General features: G+C 37.9%; 1 protein-coding gene across 1 annotated transcript in view; it reads left to right on the plus strand.

The window, feature by feature from the left end:
* Positions 1–4,529: 4,529 nt before the first annotated feature.
* Positions 4,530–22,577, plus strand: part of ZDHHC21 (zDHHC palmitoyltransferase 21) — a 69,115-nt gene continuing 51,067 nt past the window's right edge. The window contains exons 1-3 of the mRNA XM_090274093.1: positions 4,530–4,662; positions 10,308–10,431; positions 16,784–16,982. Of these exons, the coding sequence (XP_090130219.1) occupies positions 16,829–16,982 (154 nt within the window). The 5' untranslated portion in view covers positions 4,530–4,662; positions 10,308–10,431; positions 16,784–16,828. The remainder of the gene's footprint in view (positions 4,663–10,307; positions 10,432–16,783; positions 16,983–22,577) is intronic.

Here is a 22,577-nt window from a genome sequence, read left to right on the forward strand (position 1 = left end):
CTGTGCCTTTGTTGAGAAGCCAAGTTGGCAGTGGCAGCCATGCTACTTGTCCTTGTCTATTTTTTTCAATTCTCAGATAGGTATTAGTTGATTAATAATCATGGTTCCATCAGTCATAGGACCATGGAGTAGACTAGACTTGTGGAAGGAAAAAAATAGTGCATGACATATATCTTCTCACCAACCTTACTGTAAGTAGAAAAACCATCCAAAAGATTACATGATGCCATAACTCCCTAAGTATATGGGTAGCAATACAAATAGTTGTGTTTATCATGAATGATAGAACTAGATGATTTCACCTTCAGGATAAAGAATAGATATAGATAGACCCTTGATTATGCTTCCTAACTTCCCATGCTAAAATGGCTCACGATTTTCAGAATGTCTTTTTCTGATAGTTCTCTCTTTCCATGCCTTTTAAAAAATTATGCTTTATTGATTATGCTGTTACAGTAGTCCCAATTTCTTTTACCTTTGTTCCCCTCCACCCACCAACCCCCTTACTTCCAGTTGTTCCCCTCCTTAGTCCATGCCCATTAGTTGTGCATATAGTTCTTCTTGACACCTTCCTGTCTACTCCACTCCCTCCTACTATGCTTCTTAATTCCTGTACCATCTCCCCCCCTTTCCTCTCTTCCCCCCTCCCCACTGGCCTCCCCCCAATATGTTCCCCATACTATAATTCTTTTTCCACTCTCATTGCTTACTTAGTTTGCCTTTGTTTCAGTTCCCTAGCTTCAGTTGTTGGTTGTGATACAGTTTTCATTTTAATGTTCATAGTTTTGATCCTCCTTCTCCTAAAAAGTCCCTTTAACATTTCATATAACAGTGGTTTGGATCCGATGAACTCCTTCAGTTTTACTTTGTCCTGGAAACACTCTCTGGTTCTATTCTGAATGTCAGCTTTGCTGGATAGAGTAATCGTAGTTGTAGGTTTTTGCTTTTCATTACTTTGAATATTTCTTGCCAGTCCCTTCTTGCCTGCAGAGTTTCTTTTGAGAAATCAGCTGATAGTCTTACTGGGACCCCTTTGTACATAATTCTCTTCTTCTCTCTTGATGCTTTTAAGATTCTCTCTTGATCCTTAATTTTTGGCATTTTGATTATAATGTATCTTGGAGTGGTTCTCCCTGGGTCCAGTTTTTTTGGAACTCTCTGTGCTTCCTGGACCTGTAAGTCTATTTCCTTCCCCAAGTTAGGGAAGTTCTGCTTCATTATTTTTTCACATAATTTTTCAATTTCTAGTTCTTCTTCACCTTCTGGCAACCCTATGATTTGGATGTTGGCCCACTTATAGCTGTCCCATAGGTTTCTGAGCCTCTCCTCATTTTCCTCACTTTTTGTTTCCTCTTTCTGCACTGGTTGACTGTTTCTTCCTTCCCTATGTTCAGATTTGTTGATTTGATCCCCGGTTTTCTTTCCCTCACCACTAGTTTCATATGTGTTTTCATTCATTTCAGCAGGGCTAGCCTTCATTCCTTCCCCATCTTGTTTAAGATCTGCTGTTAGGTCTGTAAGCATTCATATAACCAAAGCTCTGAACTGTACCTCAGAAAGATTTCCTATCTGCTGCTTTGTTAGATTAGATATTTGCTGTCTGGTCAGCTGCGTCACCAGGATCTCTACCATGATCTCTGCCATCCTGACAGTTTTGTGTTTACCTTTGCTTCCTGGGTGAGGCTGTCACACCTCCTACACTATAGGGGGCAGAGCCCCGTGCACTCATCACAACCAGATGACCCTTCTCACCGCACTGTGGCGTTCTGTGTGGGGGCGAGGGTCCAAGATGGATTCCTGCCATTCACTCTCCGCTGAGAGACTGGGAACCTCCTCCTCCATCCCCACACCCTCTGGCCCTCACAGTCTGAGGCAATGGGGGTCTGCCTTCCCTGGTGTTGGAATTGTGGGCTGACGGGTTTGGTCTGCAGACAGGGGTGCTGCACAGGCGCTTCTCACCTCCCCTTAAATACGGGTGCCTGTGCTTACCGCAGTCCTGCTGCCATCACTGCAGCTGCCACCGTTAGCACAGCTTGACCTCTCTGCCCTGGCTTCTCCCCTCCTACCTGTCCAGATGAGCACCACTTCTTCATAACTTCATATGTTGGACTTCCATTTAGCTTTATTTTCTGGAACTTCTGGTTATTTCTGGTTTTGTGGTAGTTGTAGTCCTTCTTAGTTATGGAGGGAGACAGAGTGTGTCAATCTAGGCCTCCATCTTGGCTGGAAGTTCTCTTCCCATGCCTTTTGAAGAAAATTCTCTTTGGTATTGATTTGACTGAAAAAAAACTAATTAACTCATTTAAAAAAAGCATGAAAAATATGTACACTTTCAATTGTCATGTGCATTCATGTGCCCGCCCACTAATTCTTTTTGGCACCTGTTCAGATTATTTCCTACAAATTGCTTTCTATCACAAGGATATGATAAGAGAGCAACATTACGCAACTCAATTACCCGACTACAGGAGGTAAAACTCAACATACTTCCTCTTCCCCTAAAGTGAATAGTTATCTGTATTATTTCTTTCTTTTTAAACAAACCAAGTGACAAACATCCTACTACATAAAATGCACTATGAAAATAAAAGATAATTATCTCAAAAATAATTGTCACTGCCTTCCAACTAGTTATGCGTGAACTGAGCAGTTTATTTCTTAATCTGAAAGGCAATAAAACAGGCATATAGACAAATCAACCCCAACCATTGAGTTCCTTTAGCGGTAGAGGCTATATACTATATCAGTAATTTTAAAACTTGAGAGTACATTAGAATCTCTTGGAAGTCTTTTTAAAATGCAGATAGCTGGGCTTCACCCTCTGGTTTCCAATATAAGAGATCTAAGGTGGAGCTGGAGAATATGGAACTTCTCACAAGTTCCCAGGCGATGTTGATGTTGGTGTGGGGGCAACACTTCAATAACCGCTGACTAGATCTCTAAGGTCCTAAGGTGTTTGCAATTGATTCAGAAACTGGGACATAACACATTTAAAAATACTTAGCAATACAAAATAACACAAGGGCCCAAAATAAGCTACAATGTGTCTAAGTGCAGTGGTGAGAGAGAACTCTGGGCTGTTAGGATTTGAGCTACCTGGTAAGCGTGGATATAATTAAGGTCATCCGAGTGGAAGATGGAGGGCATTCTGGAAGGGTAAATGAACCAAGTTAGTAGTTAGAACTAAAACTGGAGAGGCAGGTAGGGACCACTTTATGAAGGGCTTAAAATGACATCCTGTAAGGAGTTCAGATTTTATGCAGCAGGTAATAGTTCTTCCAGCCACACATTATCTCCTGTGGCATGCAAGCACAGAGGTTTACCTCCAGATTATGGCAAACATTTTAACCTTCCCAAAGTACTGTTCAGTTGAGGTGAGGGAGGAGACGGGAGGTTTTAGTGTCTCACTGGTGTTTGATAAGATACCACTTTAGACTGGGAGGTGGTTTATTCACTACATTGGGTCAGTTTATTTTTCCTAGGTTACAGGATGCGAAAGATGGCAACTTTTCTGGTTGTCTCCTGAAATCCCAAGTAAAACTTGTTTGGGTCTGAGTCTAGGTTGCTGACAGGAATAGGAAAAACCTTGGCTCGCTGGGGCAACATTGGCTTTTGTCCCATAGAGGGTCTTAAGTGAGCAAGACCATTAACTAGAATCCAGTGCTTTTCCATCTTTAAGGTGCACATGCAGAAGTCACCTGGAGATGCTGTTAAAACGCTGATTCAGATTCAGCAGGCCTAAGACTGTGCATTTCTAACAGGCACCGACAGGGTGCTGATGCCGCCAACTGCACTTTGAAGCAAGATACCAGGAGGACATTCAGAGCGTCTTATGGGGAAGAGAGTCCGGCTGGGCATCTCCCCTTAAAGAAAGAGAGTAAATGCAATCCTTAAAGGAAGGCTCCTGTCCAGTCCCGCGGGAGAGGGAGCCGGTGAGGGTGTGGGGCCAAAGGGAAGGTCGGCCTGGGCAGAGCTGGGAAGGTGGCACGGGGGCAGCGTCGGGTGGGCGGAGGCGCCCAGGTGCTTCAGGTACGAGCGTTCAGGTTCCAGGAGGTCCGGCCGGGCTCGCAGCCTCGATCCGGGCGCATCCCCTCCCGCCCGCGCCGCAATTTCTGGTCTTTCGGCCCTCGGCGGCTCCCATCGCGGCTCTCGGGCGCGAAGCGGGACGGCGCGGGCGGCAGCCGGTCACTACTGGGCGCGGGCTGATCCTCGCCCCCGGCGGCCCCGGCGCTCGGGCTCCCGGAAGCGGAAAAGGAGCGCGGCACTGCCTGGGCGGCGGAGGGCCTGGAGGAGGAGGAGGCGGAGGAGGTGGAGCTGGAGCTGGAGGAGCCGCCGGCGGCCGCGAGAGCGACGGCGGCGAGAGGAGAGCCTGCCGGCGCCGGTGAGTGCGAACAGGCGCGGGGCCGAGGGGGCCGCCCTCCTTCCCGGGCCCCCCGCCCGCCGCCCCTGGGCGCCCGGCCGCCCGCACCTGGCTGTACTCCCGCCCCGCGCCCTGCCCCCTCCCTGCACCTGCCTCCCGCTCCCGCGCCGAGCCCCGGTCCTCTGGGTGCCCTGCTCGCCCCTGGCCTGGCCTTCCTCAGGGCATCTCCAGCCGGCGCTGCAACAGCCCGCCAGGTGCTCCTCCCATTAACTGGTGGTGAGTGGGCTCCTGCTCTAGTCGAGGTGATTTTGATACGGTTGTTCCTTCCTTCTTTCTTTTTTTAAAAAATGTATGAAATCTGTGCCGTAAGTTTCTCGTCTGTGAACTCTGTTTACCTCTCTGTACCCCGGATCTCAGACCTGCGCAGGGATTTCGGATTCATGCTGCCACAGCCTTTCATTCATTTCCAGGTCGCTGGTGTGAGGCTGCAGATGATCAGCAGGAGGAGAAAGAGTTTTCACTCCTTTATTGACCTGCCTCCTTCCCTTAGAGTCTAGAGTGGTTTTGAGAAAATGGCTTATAAATGGCAGCAGTTTGCACTGGTCACCATTCACTGTAATAAGTCGCTGGGTTTTAACTGGAGAGTCCATTCAAAGTTGTGGTCTTTCTCAAGCTATAGTTGGGTCACGTTTTATGATCCCTTGTGAGTCAGCGGAGGATGTCTGTATCTCTAGGGCTGAGAGAACCTGACCAGTTATTACTTGAAAATATTGTACTATAGTGGTCCATAAAAGTACAAGTGGGAAAAAAAATCAAGGTCATTGTGGGCAGGTAATAAATCATAGTGTAAAGTTACAGTCTAAAGTATAGAGGACTAATAATAATTAAGTGTGAGTGAGAAATGTGTCAAATGGGTCCTCAGCCTAGTATGCTAATATGTATACTGCAAAACTTCACTAACTTCCTTGTGGAGGTAGTAATAATGATGACGATAAGGTGGTATGTGCCATCCCTCGACTAAAATGCTTTTTGTGTATTATCTTAAATTCTACCAACCTTTTAGATTTGATTTATTTTAAATACAAAACCCAGAGAGGTGCCTTATTTTGCTTAGTTATGTCTTAATGTCAAAAAGATTTTTGAAGATGAGATTAAATGAGAACTCAGAAAGAGGGGACCAAATGACATTGGATTTTGTGGATTTTAGTCCCACTGCTTTCACAGTCTATCTGTGGGGTCATGGGTAGGTCAGCGACCCATGCTGGTTTCTCATCCATACAACTAGGGAGTCAGGCTGCATTCTTTAAGACTTATTCACTTTTCCATGCTTACTTGGCATATGTATGTTTGTGAAGAACTTAAGACCCTTTAACTTGTTAAACGTACATTTAAGACATTTTCTTTGAGAAATATTAGTAAAATTATATCAAAATCTAAGTAAAAAATGTGTAATTCCATACTTTCGGAATTGTGTTTGGTGTAGTATTGTACTATTCCAGAATTCCTCATTTTGGATTTAAAGCAATAAGGTTATATTTGGTCCTCTCAAACTGTTGTGATTTCTGTTAAGCTTAACATACTTTAGGAGTTTTTCTAACTTTGAAGTTAGAAGTTACAGTAGTTGAAGTATATGAGACAGACCAAATAAAAATGGTGATAATTGTGTTACATTCCCTATCTCTAGGTTATTATTTCATTAAAGTAATTGAAGCATTTTAAAATGCATACACATACCATTAGCTTAGCAGGTAGGTTCTAAAACAAGATAATCAGTGAATCATAAAATTTTTACTTATTTGCCCACTGCCTGATGTCTTTAATTCATAGGGACTGATTCAGAACTTTTGAAAAGAGGATGGATAAAATAATGCCATGTATTACTGAAGAAATGAATTGAAAAGTCTACTTAGGTCTCCATGGAGCTTTTTTCCTGGCACTGTGATTGTGAGTCAAAATCCTTTTCAGCTTAGAAGGCCACATAGTGGTGGTATCAGTATTACCAGGATAACAAGGAAGACAGAGGAAAAATTATAATTTATTACCAGAAAGTTGTTCCCTAAGCTCAGTTTTACTTTTATATTAAAGAATCAAGACATTTTATTTAGTAAACTATTCGGGCTCAGATTCAACTTTTAAAATGCATTACCTATAAAAAAGACATTTTAGCATTTAGTAGAATAATCAGTGCATTCATACTGCTTAAGTTGAAAATGTTTGAACTATTTTGAATCAGTAAAAAATATAGATGAAAAACAAGAATGGAAAACCACCAGACTTTCTTATTGTTAGAATAGTGATTTCTCGGTTAAGAATCATTGATAAATTGAGTTAGCCTAGTTTAAGAAGCCCACCTTCATAGACATGAAGTAGCACTGCTCACATTTTCACAAAATCTTCCTGCAGAACTCAACTATTGAATCAGATTTCCTTATTTAAATTACGCATTTTTCATTAGCTCCTAAAATCAGGTCATGATTTTCTTCCATGTTTCATTCCATAAGTCACCAGGTCTCTTGTTTTTACCTGAAATAAATGTAGTTTGCAGGCTTCAGTTCAGTTCTCTCTATTTGAGATCACCTCTCTATTTTGGGGGTCTCTGCTTGAAGAGACCTCATGCCAACCTCACTACATGCTTGTAGTATGATGTTAGCTGAAAGACTGTACCATTTGAGGTTTCTCATCTCTGACAAGAAGTTCTCAGACTTTAGTGTTAGAGAAAGTAGGTAACTGGAGTATGATTGAATTGTGTCACTACTTTAATGATGGGGACCCAGAATCATTTTTCATTCTGGAGTTTGTAAGACTAGAAGTAGAATTCATCTTTAAGTTTCCCTTCCTCTCCACTCTTCCACTCTCTTTTAAAGTTGTAATTTATGGATGTGCTTGTCATTTGCCAGGCATTTTTTCTTCTAAGTACAACAACCCCGTGAGTTAATATTTTTTTATCAACATTTTACAGATGGTTAAACTGAAGCTTGAAAAGAAACTGAAGAGGCTGTGTCATAATTTGAATGTGGCTCTCTTTTTACTCTCTGTACAAAATTGATTTCCTACTCTATTGAAGTAAACAGTACTGATGTGATAATCAAAAATTAAATACCTCATTGGCTAATTATTAAGGATATTTTAGGTAGAATTATTTAACTTAACCAGTTTTTAGAGTAGGTAAATTCAGAAGTTAAATAGCTGTATAAACATATATTTAAAGGTATATAGCTGTAACTTTGTTTTTAGAACTTACTTTAAGCTGCAATTATAGGTATACATTTTATATATTCATATATATTTTAACCATTTTCTTTTGGCCCTGTGGGGAAACCTTTTTTTTTTATGTGCTCTATATAATTGTTGATTGTATTCTTTTAGACATAGCGATGTTAAAAATATTTAGTTACATTTTATAGTTATGAAAGTTTGGGGTATTCTTTGTTATCCTAAAATTTCTCAGATTTTTAAGGTTAACATAGCTTTTATCCCATGTAGAGGAGGTTTGACTCCACAGTGGTTGTGATGTTGTTGAACTAGATGAAATATTAATCTCATTTTGTATATTATGGCTGCAGTGTAGCTCTAATAACTATAAGAGTAAAGTAGGATTTCTTTCTTGACTTTAAGCCAGTGAGTGACTGGAGTTGGGCTCATGGATGGTTGACCTGTGCTATTACCTAATAATGTAACTGACAGAAACTGCTGTGCTGAAATGTGGGAAGCCACCGCAGTTGTGGTCTTCACAGCGTCATTGACCTTGGCCATGTTTCAGAACATTTTGATGTACCGCATTTAATTCTGTCTTGAGACTTTTTTCTGGAAGATTAATTCATTCCTTTCCCATTAGACCAGCAGCTCCTTTACTTGGTGATTCCATATTTTGTCTTAAAGAAACAAAGGTACAACCAAGGAGACAACTTTAAACTAGCTTAGAAAGTTAGGGTACAGATAAGTTACATTTGATAATCTAACAGTCGTGGACCATAGAAAAGTTGACCCTGGGAGAAAATAGTTTTTAAAAAATTCTCTAAGGGGAATGGAAATGTAATGATAATTATTTTGATGTATTTTTTACATCCTCAGTAGTAACAGTTTCTCATTGCTGTGATAAGCAGTATACTGAACAAAGTCATGACTTGTCCTTTATTTCCGTCATGGACAGTGGTACCACCCTTCACCAGCTCCCTAACCCAAAACTTGGGAACCATCCTAGCATGTGCTCCTTGCTTTCAGTTGTTTACCAACTCCTATAAATTTACTTATTAAGTTCTTAATTTTCATTTTTTTAGCATGCCTCCTATCTTAAGTGTTCCTTCCTCACCGCCTCCCCTTATAAGTTACCACTTGGGGGTGCTTACTGAGTGCCCTTATATCTCACGTGGGATGTCAGTAAGCCTATCTAATTTCATTTAGTCAGTCTTGGGGCCTTATCCATCCACCTAAGTCCATTCTTTAAAGTGTTGCTCTGTTTTCCAAAGTGCAAGTTTCATCATGGCATTTTATGACTGAAACCTGCAGTGGCTTCCACTGTGTTCAGGGTGAAATCCAAACTCATGGACATGGCTTAATAGTGTTTTTCATTTTTAGTCATTTTCTGCTTGTCGGTCACGAAATAACATCAGAATGTATTGCACACTAATGGTAAATATTTCATTAAACTTTTCAGTTTGTATTTCATACATGCAATATATACTTATATATTTGTGTGTATTAGCAACACTATAAAATACATTTTTTGAGTTGATTGTGGTCAGAAGGATAGAAATGCTTTATCTCATCCTTCAATATGCAATGACTTTTGTCATTTCAGCTTAATTGGATTTTCTGCCTGCTTTTATACCTTTGCTTATTTGCCCCTTGTTCTGAAGAGCCTCCATTCTTCATTTAGCTAAGTCACAGATTCACTCTCTCCAGAAATCTTTTCCTGATGGTAGTTTACCATAGGAAATACATTTTGGCCCTGGCTGGTGTGGCTCAGGGAATTGAGTGCTGGCCTACGAACCAAAGGGGTCACTGGTTCAATTCCCAGTCAGGGCACATGCCTGTGTTGTGGGCCAGGTCCCCAGTTAGGGGTGTATGAGAGGCAACTACACATTGATGTTTCTCTCCCTCTTTCTCCCTTTCTTCCTCTCTCTCTAAAAATAAATAAAATATTAAAAAAGTAGAAGAAATACGTTTTGTGTTGCAGCCTAGTACACACATAAATTTTCTTATAAGTGACAAAAGATCCATGAAACAATATCCTTTCTATATGAGATGATTTCTTCCCCCCTTACCTTGTCTTATGTGGTATTGATGTTAATCTGTTTACTAGTCTTTCTCCACTTAGGATAGAGCCCCTCTCTGGTATTATGTCCATTACCAAAGCACATACATAGTCAATAGGTGTTGATTAAATAAATGAAATATTGAATCAGTGTGTGCTATCTAGAACTCTTCAGTGTTAACCATTTAAGCTTGAATTGTAGAAACTAACTTTTCTGGTTGTTTTTCTTATGGTTTATAACAGAAGTATAAGTTTTTTCCTTACAACATTTAAAAGTAAAACTTGCTTTTATTTTTAAACTCTTAATTTTATGTTCATCAATTATTATGAGATCATTCTAGCCGCACGTTATGATAGACATTACATTGCATTTTGTTCCATCAGTGATCTCAGAATCGATTGTCATTTTGTGATTTGTGTCAGGAAGTTTGATGAAGCTCAAATGTTGGGCACATAGTGCTGATTTGCTTTTGTGGGAACTGAGTGGTTTCAAAAGAGAGAACTTTCACGTATAATAGTAATCAAATGTACATTTTTAAAGGGTGATGTGGGATATGAAAGCACCGAATCAGGTGGAGCTGAATCATCTTTCTGAACTTAAAACTTTGTCATTGACATTTTCATGGTTACATTATTTAGCTGCTTACAGTTTTTATCTTTGTGAGAGATAATTATTTGTTAAACCATTAATAGATTCTTGTGGAAAATTGTTATTGAAGAGAGATACATTTGCTGGAATGCAATTTAAAAAAGAAGAATGAATCAAGATAAAATCTCTAAATGAAAGTACCATCACATCACAGTGAATTTGCAAGTGGTAAGTCTGTATTTAATTTTCCATGGGAATAAGTTTTTGAATTATGTGTCACAGTGTCCTTAATTCTTATGTTTAGTTAGTTGTATTTAATAATTGTTCCTTCGCAGAAAGAATTGTAGCTACTTTATTTAAAATTATTAATGTTAAATTTTAACTAAATATTTTCTTAAATAAGTCTCTTTTTAATAGAGAAATATAACCTGTAAGTAATACAAATTTCAGAAACATCTTTCTGGATTATAAATCTTATGTGGATTTATAGCTGATGCTTCTGCATTGCATTTTTTAAAATATTAATTTAAAAATATTTAAAGTAAGGATAACATACAGTGATAGAGAGAAGCTTAAATTAAACATTAAAGAAGATAAGGTTGTAGTGTCTAATCAGCCCCTATGCTATCTTTATTTTTCAATTGGCTGAAAAGAATTTAGAACTATATATGTTTACTATTAAACTTCTAAGGACACATTAATACATCCATGCAATGTGAAAGTCTGCCTTCTCATTGCTCTTTCCTTTCTCAGCCCAGTGATAACCACTCTTAACAGTTCTGCAGGTATGTTCTTTCAGTTTTTTTCCTATTCATATACAGAAATTACTTATACTTTTCTTCTAACAAAAAACAGAATCATGTTATACACTTTTTTTTATAACTTGCTTTCCCCTCCAACATTTAATTATAAAAAATATTTTAACTGGAGAGTAGAAAGAATTACAAGTATACAGTATAATATCTGAATATCCATCACCTATGTTTACAACTAATATTTTGCTGAACTTCATCACATACTCATCCATCCCTCTGTCCATCTATCGGTCCACTTTATTTTATTTTATTTAATTTGGATCCTGTTCAAAGTAAATTGCAGGCATCAGTACACTTCCTTCCCTCTGTCCCCAATACTTCAGTATACATATTATTAACCGGAGTTCAGTGTCTGTTTACAGGGTTTTTTAAAAGGTAAATTAACATACCATCAAATGCAACAATCTTAAGTGTGTTGGCTGAGTTTTGACAGTTCATAACCTATGTATCTCAGACTCATATCAAGACAGAGGTGTTTATCAGCACCACAGGAATTCCCTTATGCTCTTTCCTAGTTTATCTTTTTCCACCTCTCCTTTCAGAAAACCACTGATAAGACCCTCCCCTGCCCCCATTCCCCAATAGATTTTGCCTGTGTAACCTTTTTTTTTCACTCCACACTGTAGGTGGGTAGCCATATGGAGGTCTAGATCTAACTCTTCCCCCTACTTTTTTTCTTCTAAAATTGCAGTGACTTGGAAATAGTTTGCACTATGGATATTATAATTTATTTACTTGTTACTCTCCCTCTACATCAGTGGTTCTTAACCTTCCTAATGCCGCGACCCTTTAATACAGTTCCCCATGTTGTGGTGACCCCCAGCCATAACTAAAGCATATTGATTAGTCACAAAAAAATATGTAATTATATATGTGTTTTCCAATGGTCTTAGGCGACCCCTGTGAAAGGGTCGTTCGACCCCCAAAGGGGTCGTGACCCACAGGTTGAGAACTGCTGTTCTACATGGACATTGAGATTGTGACATATTTTTGTGATTCCAAAAGTGCTCTATTCTCTGGCTGGTGTGGCTCAATTGGTTGGAGCGTCATAACTGAAAAATTGTGTGTTCTATTCCTGGTCGGGGCATATACCTAGGTTGTGGGTTTGATCCCACATCCAAGCGTGTGTGATCCCCAGTCTGGGCGTGTACAGGAGGTGACAGATCAATGCTTCTCTCTCACATCAGTATTTCTCTTTCTTCCTTCCTCTCTCTCTCTAAAAGCAATGAAAAAATGTCCTTGGGTGAGGAAAAACAAGTTCTGTATAGAGCATCCTTGTAGGTGTATATATACCTGTACACTGTAATGAGTATTTTTTAGGTATTACTAGAAATAAAACTGCTAGCTCAAAGAGTTTGGCATTTTAATAGATACTGTCAAATTGCCTTCCAAATGATTGTATCAGTTTATATGCATACCAGTGTGTTTTTTTTGTCTGTCCTCTCAACATTGGATATCATCTGTCTTTCTAAAATTTTGTCAATACAGGTGATGAAAAAAATACCTAGTTATTTCACATTTTCTTAATTACTGGTGATTAGCCATTGGGTTTTTTTCTTCTTTGAATTGCCTGTTTCTTTGTATGCTGCTTATTAGTTATATGGTATTATTTTCCAGGGATGCTTTGTCTTTTAACTTTGTTTTTGGTGTATCTTGGGCTTCAGAACTTTTTCCTTTATGTGGTCAAACTTGGCCTATAGGCCTACCTCATTCCAAGATTATAAAACCACTTGCTATTTTCTTCTACTAGTTTTGGTTTTTATTTAGAATTTAGAAGAGGAAGAGAAATCATTGTGAACTGAGTTGCCCGGAAAATTTTTATGTGGAGAGTGAGATTCAAATTGACCTTGAAGTATGAATTGAATTTAGAGTAAGCAAAATGTTAAGAACATTTCAGATAGGAGAAATGGGAGATGGAATATATTTTCCATATTCATGGAATAGTAATAAGACCACTGGCTGAGGTGGAGAGTCAGATAAAACTGTAAGTTTAGAGATATATGTTTCACTAGATTTCTCATAAATTATTTTGGCTTTTATCATTTTCTGAAATCTGCATTCTGATATTATAGTTCTATGTCACTTTCTTTTTATAGTGACTTGAGTATTCTTCCTGAGGAAAATGTGAGATGAAATTTAGCTTCCCAAAAAGGCAAAAAGGAAAGGTGGGTTTCCTATCAGAATAGTTTGAACATTGTAAATATTTATGCAGTCCAGTTTATTAGAGTTGAATTATAATTTCTTTTAAAAAAAGTTTGTGCTGTAGTAATTTGCATCATTAATGAAGTTAGTCACAGCACTCAAGTATAGTTAGTTACCAGATAACAATCTTAAAAAATGTTGATGTACCAGTATGTCCACTAGTTACATCAAAGTTTGAGTTATGAGCTCACTATTTAATATACAAATTAATATGTTGGAATCTCTAGCTAATGAAAGTATTTTACAAATGTCACCCTTAAGACGGAGTAGCAGCATTGTGTTCAGTTCGGATGTTGCTCAGGATGTGTAATAGTTTCTGTTCATCCATAAGCCACGCCTGGTAGATGTTAACTGAGTGGAGTGATCCTGCAGCTCTGGTTTCTGGTTGTAATCTGGTTTGGCGCTCTTGGAAGACTACTGTTTTCTTCTCTACAATCCAATCTTAAGGGTTATGTGGCACTAATTTTCATTAATCAGGTATTTAAAAAAATATATTCAACATCTTATTTGTTTACTGTTTTATTTTACTATCCTTTGCTCACTTTTCCTTGGGGATGCTTGTTCTTTTAGAGTTTGTTGTCTGTTATGTTTGTATCCAGGAAAAATAGATACATTTTAACCTTACTTTTCACTATCTAATATTTTCTATTGTGAGGAATCTCTCTCTTTTAGTGATAAGAAAAATTATTCTCTAATACAGGAGATTTAAAATAAAAGTTTGAAATATGAATGAGTAATTGATCATTTTGCTACTTGTTTTGCTGGCTTGTTCTCCTGTTTCTAATATTAATAAATTTAGAAATAAGTAATGAAATTACTCTGTTCTGTGTAATTATTATAATTCATAATCTGTTGTTTAGTCCTAAATGGAACTGAAACATTAAAAGGAAGTACATGAAGTTAATAATATTGAATACGTTGAGAGACAGAGCCTTCTGTCATTTCTTTTAGCACTTGATGGTTGGCAAGAGTGTAAATATAAACAGTCTTTTTAATGTTTCTCTTTTTAACTGTGTAGATAGCTTATCATTTTTATTTGAGCGCCTTTATTTTTTAAAATAATACCTAGCAAGTTAATTAGCATAGTTTTATCCTCTGCGACTTTTCTCACTTAAATGATACTGATACGCATTTAAATTTTCTAAATAAATGGTGATGAAGTTCAACTTTTACTTCTTTTTAAAGACCTAGGTGCTATTTATATTTTAGATTTCATTGATAAGGACTAATTTAGACCATATCTGATTTAAACAGTTAAGTGGTGTTGCATTTGAGTTCCTGTCCTATTTTCTGCTGTCCCAACATTTGTAGGTTCTAGGGATGATAGCATAAGGGTATCCTTTTAAAATTAAATAATCCTTAATCTTTATTTTTCTTGTTCTGGTGGCTTTGTAGCTTCAAAGAACATTGTCAAGGCCTCTAAGAGATGGTATCCTGAGGCTCTTCAGCTAATGAGAAATTATTCTAAGAATGAAGTAGTTTGGAATATAAACTGAAAATGTGGGAGTCATCCTTGACTGTTTCCTTTGTGACCCCTAATATCCAATCAATTAGTAAAAGTACTGGTTTGATTCTAACTCTTTCTTCAGCTGACTCTTCTCCAAAACTAATTTTGGTTTTTGTCTTCTCTTACACTAACTGATCTTGCGTCTTCCTTTCCAGAGCTTCAGTAAGTTATTGAAAGTACAAATCTTATGTTAAACTCCTGCTTCAGTAGCTTTCTAATGCCTAAGAATGAAATCTAAGCATTCTAACATAGCATCTTTATGAATTTCATGGTATAGCCCCTTCTCACCACTCACTCTCCACTGAAAGATTTGTGATTTATGATGGCAATTTGTAATACCTCCTACAACTTTTACTTTTGTGTACCTCTTGCCTTTCTGTTTGCAGTATTGTCATTTTGCTTGGATAACTTTTACTCATCTTTTAAGACTAAACTCAGGTTTCAAGCCCTGTAGAGAGTCTTGTCCTGATTTAACTAGTCCCCATTTTTTGTGCCTCTGGTAATGACTTGTCTAGGTCTCTGGAACTTAACATATGATAATAAACCCATTTTATGACTCTTTTCCTCATTAGATTGTTAGTTTCTTTAAGCAAAGACCATGTCTATTCATCACTGTATCTACAGTTCCTAGCAAGTGACTGCTATGTAGTGGAGGTTCAATGAATATTTGTTGAACTGGGTTCAACTCATTGCTGAAGCTTCTGGATTAGTGATTCCTAGATACTATTCAGCTGTATCATATAATTGGGGAGCATTTTAAAACATTTTGTTGGTTTTTGAGCGTTGCTCCATAAAGAATTATGATTCAATAGATCTGGAATGGGGTCTGGGAATAATATTCTTAGAAAGATCCTCAATTGATTTTTGTTTGCTTACAGGTTTCAGAAACATCAGCCTAGTTTATTATTGCATTATTCCATTGTATTTTCTGTAAAGGAGCCCCTAGACCTTATATAATTATTGTGTAAGCTTATAAGTTGTATCTACGAAAGTATGGATTTTTTAAAGTTACTTTTTTGGCACCATAGGTATAGAAGTATCTTGAAGTGATTCATTGGGAGGCCTGTTAGCATTTTGTTAATGTTCAACTGAAAAAAAACCCCATTTAAACAGGAGTCTTCTTGAGTTGATAGTAATAAGATTAGTTGGACTTTATTCCATAAATTTAAATATTCTTGGGAATTTGTAATTTTCACTTTTTATTATGATTTTTCAAAATGACTTTTAAGCATTTTACTGTGGTTTAAAATAAACTAAATTGCACAAATCTTAAGTGTACAGCTCAGTGAATTTTTACATATGTATGTATCTATAGAATACTAACTAGGTCAAGAGATAGAACATTTCTACCCCCAAAAGGTTCCCCTGTGTCTCTTTATAGTTGATAAACACCCCTCCTACCACAAAATTACTACTATTTTGATGTGGATGATCATGAATCTCATGATTTAAACTAAAATATTTTATATATATATATATATATATATATATATATATATATACTTGGTAGATATGTGTACTTATTTTGGGTTTTTACCTAGAATTACTGGGTTAAGGACAGACTTGTATTTAACTTAAAATAGTGCTAATTTATATTTTGTAATAGGAATTTATAAATAAAATTGAAATTAAATTATTTGAAGCTTATGGTGAAATTTGAATATTGTGAAACCCCTCTTTGTTCTCCGAAGTGTTTTATTTTGTCAAAAATAAACAAAGAAGCCCTGGCTGGTATGGCTCAGTGTATTGAGGACTGGCCTACAAACCAAAAAGGCACTGGTTTGATTCCCGGTCAGGGCACATGCCTAGGTTGTGAGCTGGATCTTCAGTTGGGGGCCTGTGAGAGGCAGCCAATCCATGTTTCCCTCACATATTAGTGTTTCTCGCCCTCTCTTTTTTCCTCATTCCCCCTCTCTCTAAAAATAAATAAATAAAATCTTTAAAAAAATACAAAGATTATCCAATAAGTATCATTTTATAGTTGCCAGTAGGTAATTTTGTTTTAGTCAAATAATTTTTTAATATAATTAACTTTTTCTTTTTTCTCTCTCCTTAGGATCATCTTTCCTTGTGGGTTAGCAGGCAATTGTAGGACCGCAAAATGGGTCTCCGGATTCACTTTGTTGTTGATCCACATGGTTGGTGCTGCATGGGTGTGATTGTCTTTGTCTGGTTATACAATATTGTTATAATTCCAAAAATTGTCCTCTTTCCTCACTATGAAGAAGGACATATTCCAGGCATATTAATAATAAGTAAGTTTCTAGGTCTTTATTTCTTTATATAATTAAAGATTTTTCCTCATTGTGAATGTTTTTGGAATATAGTGCTACTATGATAATCTTTCTTTTGATATTAATGCTATTAATACTAAATTATTTCTAAATTATAGAAGTTTTAAAACATAATGGATTTTAAAAAAAAATTTATACAGTAGTGCTAATTTGTGTGTGTATTTTTAATATTTCTGTTATGTTCTTATTGTAAATGTAGGAGTTTTAAGAATGAAGATGGTATACGTTAATGAGAAGTGAGATTTTTATGACATAAATATTATTGATTATGATGTTCATTATATCACTTTGAACTTCTACATAATATTTCCTGCTGTAGTTCATTGGTAATGGCTTGCTTATGATTAAGTTTGAAGTGACATATTTTATATGTACATGGATGGCATTTACAGTTTCCATGTACATTATGTCACCTTAACCTCACTAGAGCTGTGAGAAATACAATCTCTAATATACAAATGATAACACTGAACAATACCATGCAGTCAGTCCTAGAGTTAGCACTTGAATTAAATTTCCTGTTACAGGTGCAGTGCCCTCTTACCCCTGCCTCCAACAGAATGCCTATTTTCTATTCACTTAAAAGCTAGAATTATGATGAATGAATCTATCTTCTCTTACTGTTAAAACTTTAAAAGTTCTAGGTTCTTTATTTTCAAATTAAATATCTTAAGATATGTTGAAAGGACCAATTTAACATCACTAACTCAAAGTAATTTTGAAGATAGCCAGTTAGAGTTAATGAAAAAGCTTAATTGTAGAATATGTTTAAAAATGCTGATTTAATTTTTTCAAATACAGTATATGTAATTAAAAGGGAACCCATTCATTTATATCATTATAGGGAATCTCTGTAAATAAAGAATTTGATTATAGCAAGTTTATCAGTTATGCAAAATGACATTTAAAAGTGCTAAATTTAAGATAGTCCTCTTGGCAGTATTATTTGATGAATGAAATGAATTATTTAATTTTTCCGTCTTTTGAAAATTACAAGGGATAACCCCCAAAAAACTGGAATTACTTTCTGGAGGGCAGGCACCTTGTAATTCAGGCTCCCCTCTGCTAGGCAGAGCAGCAAAAAGAAAAAAAAATTTTAAAATGAGAACAGCATGCAGCATAAGAACATTGCATCATGGAAATATCATAAGGAGAAGAGAGCAAGCAAGGGATCGAGAACCTGTTTGTAGAAATAATGACAGAAAACTTCCCTAATCTGGTGAAGGAAAAGGACACACAGTCAAGGAAGCTTAGAGAGTCCAAACAAGTTGAACCCAAAGAGGCCTACACCAAGACACATCAAAATTAAAATGGCAAGGCTTAAAGACAAGGAGAGAATCCTAACAGCTGCAGGTAGTTACAAACAGAGGAGCACCAATTAGATTGTTATCTGATTTCTCAACAGAAACATATCAGACCAGAAGGGAGTGGCATGAAATATTCAAGGTGATGAAAAGCAAGCACCCACAACCAAAGCCACTTTACCCAGCATTTAAAATCGGAAGAGAAACAAGGAGTTTCCTAGATAAGAAGAAGCTAAAGAGGTTTGTTAACACCAAATTAGTACTGCAACAAATGGTAAAAGGCTTGTTTTAAGAAGCAGAAGAAAATAGAAAGAAAGAAAAGTCTAACAATAAAATGGCACTAAATACGTATGTGTCTGTCATTAATCACCTTAAATGTAAATGGCTTAAATGCTCCAACCAAAAGATGTAGGTTAGCTGAATGGATAAGAAAACAGGACCCATATATATGCTGCCTCCAAGAGACCCATCTCAGATCAGAAGATACACACAGACTAAAAGTAAATGGATTGAAAAAGATATTTCATGCCAATGGAAAGAGAAAGAAAGCTGGGGTAGCAGTACTTATATCCAAAGAAATAGACCTTAAAACCAAGGCTGTAGTAGGAGACAAATAAGAATACTACATAATGATAAAGGGAACAATCCAACAAGAGGATATAACCCTAGTAAATAAACATTTACACACTCAATGGAGGATCCCCTTAATATGTGAAGCAAATCTTAATGGCTGTAAAGGGAGAGAGTGACAGAAATACAGTCATAATTGGGGGGCTTAATACCCCATTGACTTGAATGGATAGCTCTTCCATACAGAAAATCAACCAAGAGCCAGCGGTCTTAACACACTTGATCAAATGAATTTAATTGATATCTTCAGAGCATTTCACCTCCAAACAGCAGAATACACATACTTTTCTAGTGCATGTGGAACATTTTCTAGGATAGACCACAAGTTAGGACAGAAAACAAGTCTCAATAAATTTAGGAGGATTGAAATCATATCAAGCATCTTTTTTGACCACCATACTGTGAAACTAAAAATCAGTCACAAGAAGAACATGGAAAAACATGCAAAGATGTGGAAGCTAAATAACATATTATTAAACAATGAATGAGTCAACAATGAGATCAAGGAAGAAATCAGAGGATACCTTGAAACAAATGAAAATGAGGATACAACAATCCAAAAATTAGGAAATCAATCCTAGAGGTAAATTCATAGCATTATGGGCCTATTTCAAAAAGCAAGAAAAGGCTCAAATTTCTCAAGATGGTGTAGGCAGACATGGCTTGCCTCTTTGCGCAACCACATCAAAATTACAACAAAACGTAGAACAGCCATCACTCTGAACTGTCAGAAATCGAGTTGAAGGGAAGTCTGACAACTATGAAATTAAATTACATCCATCCAGATGGGTAGGAGGGGCGCAGACACAGAACAAGCTGGTCACATACTCACGTGAGGTGGATAAATATTCAGGGACGATATCTCTGGAGTGAAGACTGCCAGCTGCACACCAGGCTCCCCAGCCCAGGATTCCAGCGCCAGGAAGATAAGTCCCCACAACTTCAGGGTGCAAAATCCAAAGGGGATTGAGTCAGTGGAAGAAACTCCTGAAACCCCAAGCAGTTCCACATGAAGAACCCACACATGGACTCATCTTCTCAGACTCATTCCCTCTGAGCTCCAGCACTGGGGTAGCAGCTTGAAAGTCACAAGTGGCATACGGGGAGAAACTGAAGTGTCTGGCCTGACGTTGAACAGAGGCCATTGTCCCTATTCTGAATCCTCCCCCAACAGGGCCACAAAACCAGCAAGCTGGTACCATATCTGAGAGTCCATCAACCTGGCTAACACTATTTGACACACCTAGGAGATCCTCAGAGACTCTGCCCCACTCAACTTACAGGCCCATGCATGCTTCTTTTCCATATGAATGGCTAGTCTGGGCTTATGCTTCTCAACTTCCTAAACACTCTCAAACAAGTAACAGCTGGCCTTGATGAGCCCCAGGCCCAGCACTAAGCAGCAGCCAGCCTAGAGTCACAGTTTGGCTTTGCCTGGGAATTTCCAAGCTTAGCACAAGTAACAGCCACCTCAGATTGCTCTTAAGCTTAGGCAGGGTGGCCCTGGGCAAAACACAGGTGGGGGTGGATCTTGCCTTGCACCGCTGGGGAAACCCCAGAGCCTGTGCACCCAGTGGGCAGCTACAGACCACATTAGAGCACCAGCACCCTGCCCCTGCACAGCTGATCCTCCCCGGAGGACAGAGGTTAGTGGTTGGTGGTCACAGCCAATCCTTGCAGATGACTGGCCTGGGTAAATTCCTCACATTGACCTGCCAAAAGCAATAAAGCCTCAACTTCCAGAGGAGGATGTACTCAGCCCACATGAAGGACACACCTTGAGTACCTAGCTTGGGTGATAGGAGTGGTTCTGCCACTGGACCCTACAGGACATCTACTACATTAGGCCACAATACCAAGACACCAAGTCAAAGCAGCTCTACCTAATACATAAAAACAAGTATAGGGAGGCTGCCAAAATGAGGATACAATGAAACATGGCCTAAATGAAAGAACAGGTCAAAACTCCAGAAAAAGAATTAAACAAAATGGAGATAAGCAATCTATCAGCAAAGTTTAAAACACTGGTTATAAGGATGCTCAAGGAACTTAATGAGCACCTCAACAGCATAAAAAAGATGCAGTAAGAAATGAAGCATACACTAATTGATAGTACAATTTATAGGAAAATAACAGTAGAGTGGATGAAGCTGAGAATCAAGTCAATGATTTGGAACCTAAAGAAGCAAAAAACAACCAATCAGAACAACAAGAAAAAAGAATACCCCAAAAGGGGGGATAGTATAAGCAGCCTCTGGGACAACTAGAAGAGGTCCAACATTTGCATCATAGGGGTTTCAGAAGGAGAAAAGAAAGAGTACGAAATTGGGAATCTATTTGAAAAAAATAATGAAAGAAGACATCCCAGATTTGGTGACAGAAATAGACATGCAAGTCCAGGAAGCACAGAGAGTCTCAAACAAGATGGATATAAAGAGGCCCACTCCAATACACATCATAATTAAAATGCCAAGGGTTAAAGATAAAGAGAGAATCTTAAAGACAGCAAGAGAAAAACAGTTAGTTACCTACAGGGAGTTCCCATAAGACTGTCAGCTAATTTCTCAAAAGAAACTTTTCAGGCTAGAAGGGACTTGGCAATAAATATTCAAAATCATGTAGAAGAAGGACCTAGAGCCACGATGGCTCTACCCAGCAGAGCTATCATTTAGAATCAAAGCACACATAAAGACAAGAAGAAACTAAAGGAGTTCATCAGCACCAAAACATTATTATATGAGATGTTAAAGGGGCATTAAGAAAAAGAAGTAGATCAAAACTATGAATAATAAAAGGGCAAAAAATTATATATATATATATATGTGTGTATATATATACACACATATATATATCAATTAAATCTAAAAGACTAAGCAAACAAGAAAGAATAAAGACAATCATGGATACAGAAAGCATTTTGATGGTTGCCACATGGGAGGGGGGTGGAGGGGAATAAGTGAGGAGGTGAGCAGATTAAGAAGTACAAATAGGTAGTTACAGAAGAGCCATGGGTATGTAAAATGCACTATAAGAAATGGAGTAGCCATGGAGTGTCCACATGATCCATGGACATGGACAATGGTGGGGGGATTGCATGAGGGAGTGGCAGCTCCTGGGTGGAGGGGGACAAAGGGGCAAAATCAGGACTACCGTAATAGTATAATCAGTAAAATATAATTTTTTAAAAACATCAGAAACCAATCTGGTTGATTTAAACATAGGAAGGGGAAAATATTAAGATTATTGGGTAGCACAGTGAATCACCTGGAAGGCCCAGAGGCTCTGCAATCAGAACCACAGTCACAAATCACACCACAGAATTGGTTAGCTGAGGCCACCACTGTTGCAGTTTCTGAAGTCTGGACTACATTCACTGCCTAAATGAGAAGAAACTAAATACTGCAGCCATGCTCTCTACTCTCAGAGAGAAGTCTTCTCTCTCCAATTATTTGTATCACTAGCTATGGACTAAATGTTTGGAGTAGATGTATCAGAATAACCAGACCTTGGTCACAGGTAGTGCCCTATCTGCAAAGGAGACTGGAAATGACTCTACTTTAAGTTTGCATTGGGAAATGTAGTGTCTGTCTCCTCCAAGATTCACAGAGTGGAGAAATCATTC

This window comes from Furipterus horrens, unplaced genomic scaffold (genome assembly GCF_987537825.1).
Source record: "Furipterus horrens unplaced genomic scaffold, mFurHor1.1.pri manual_scaffold_4, whole genome shotgun sequence".
Classification (NCBI taxonomy): Eukaryota; Metazoa; Chordata; class Mammalia; order Chiroptera; family Furipteridae; genus Furipterus; species Furipterus horrens.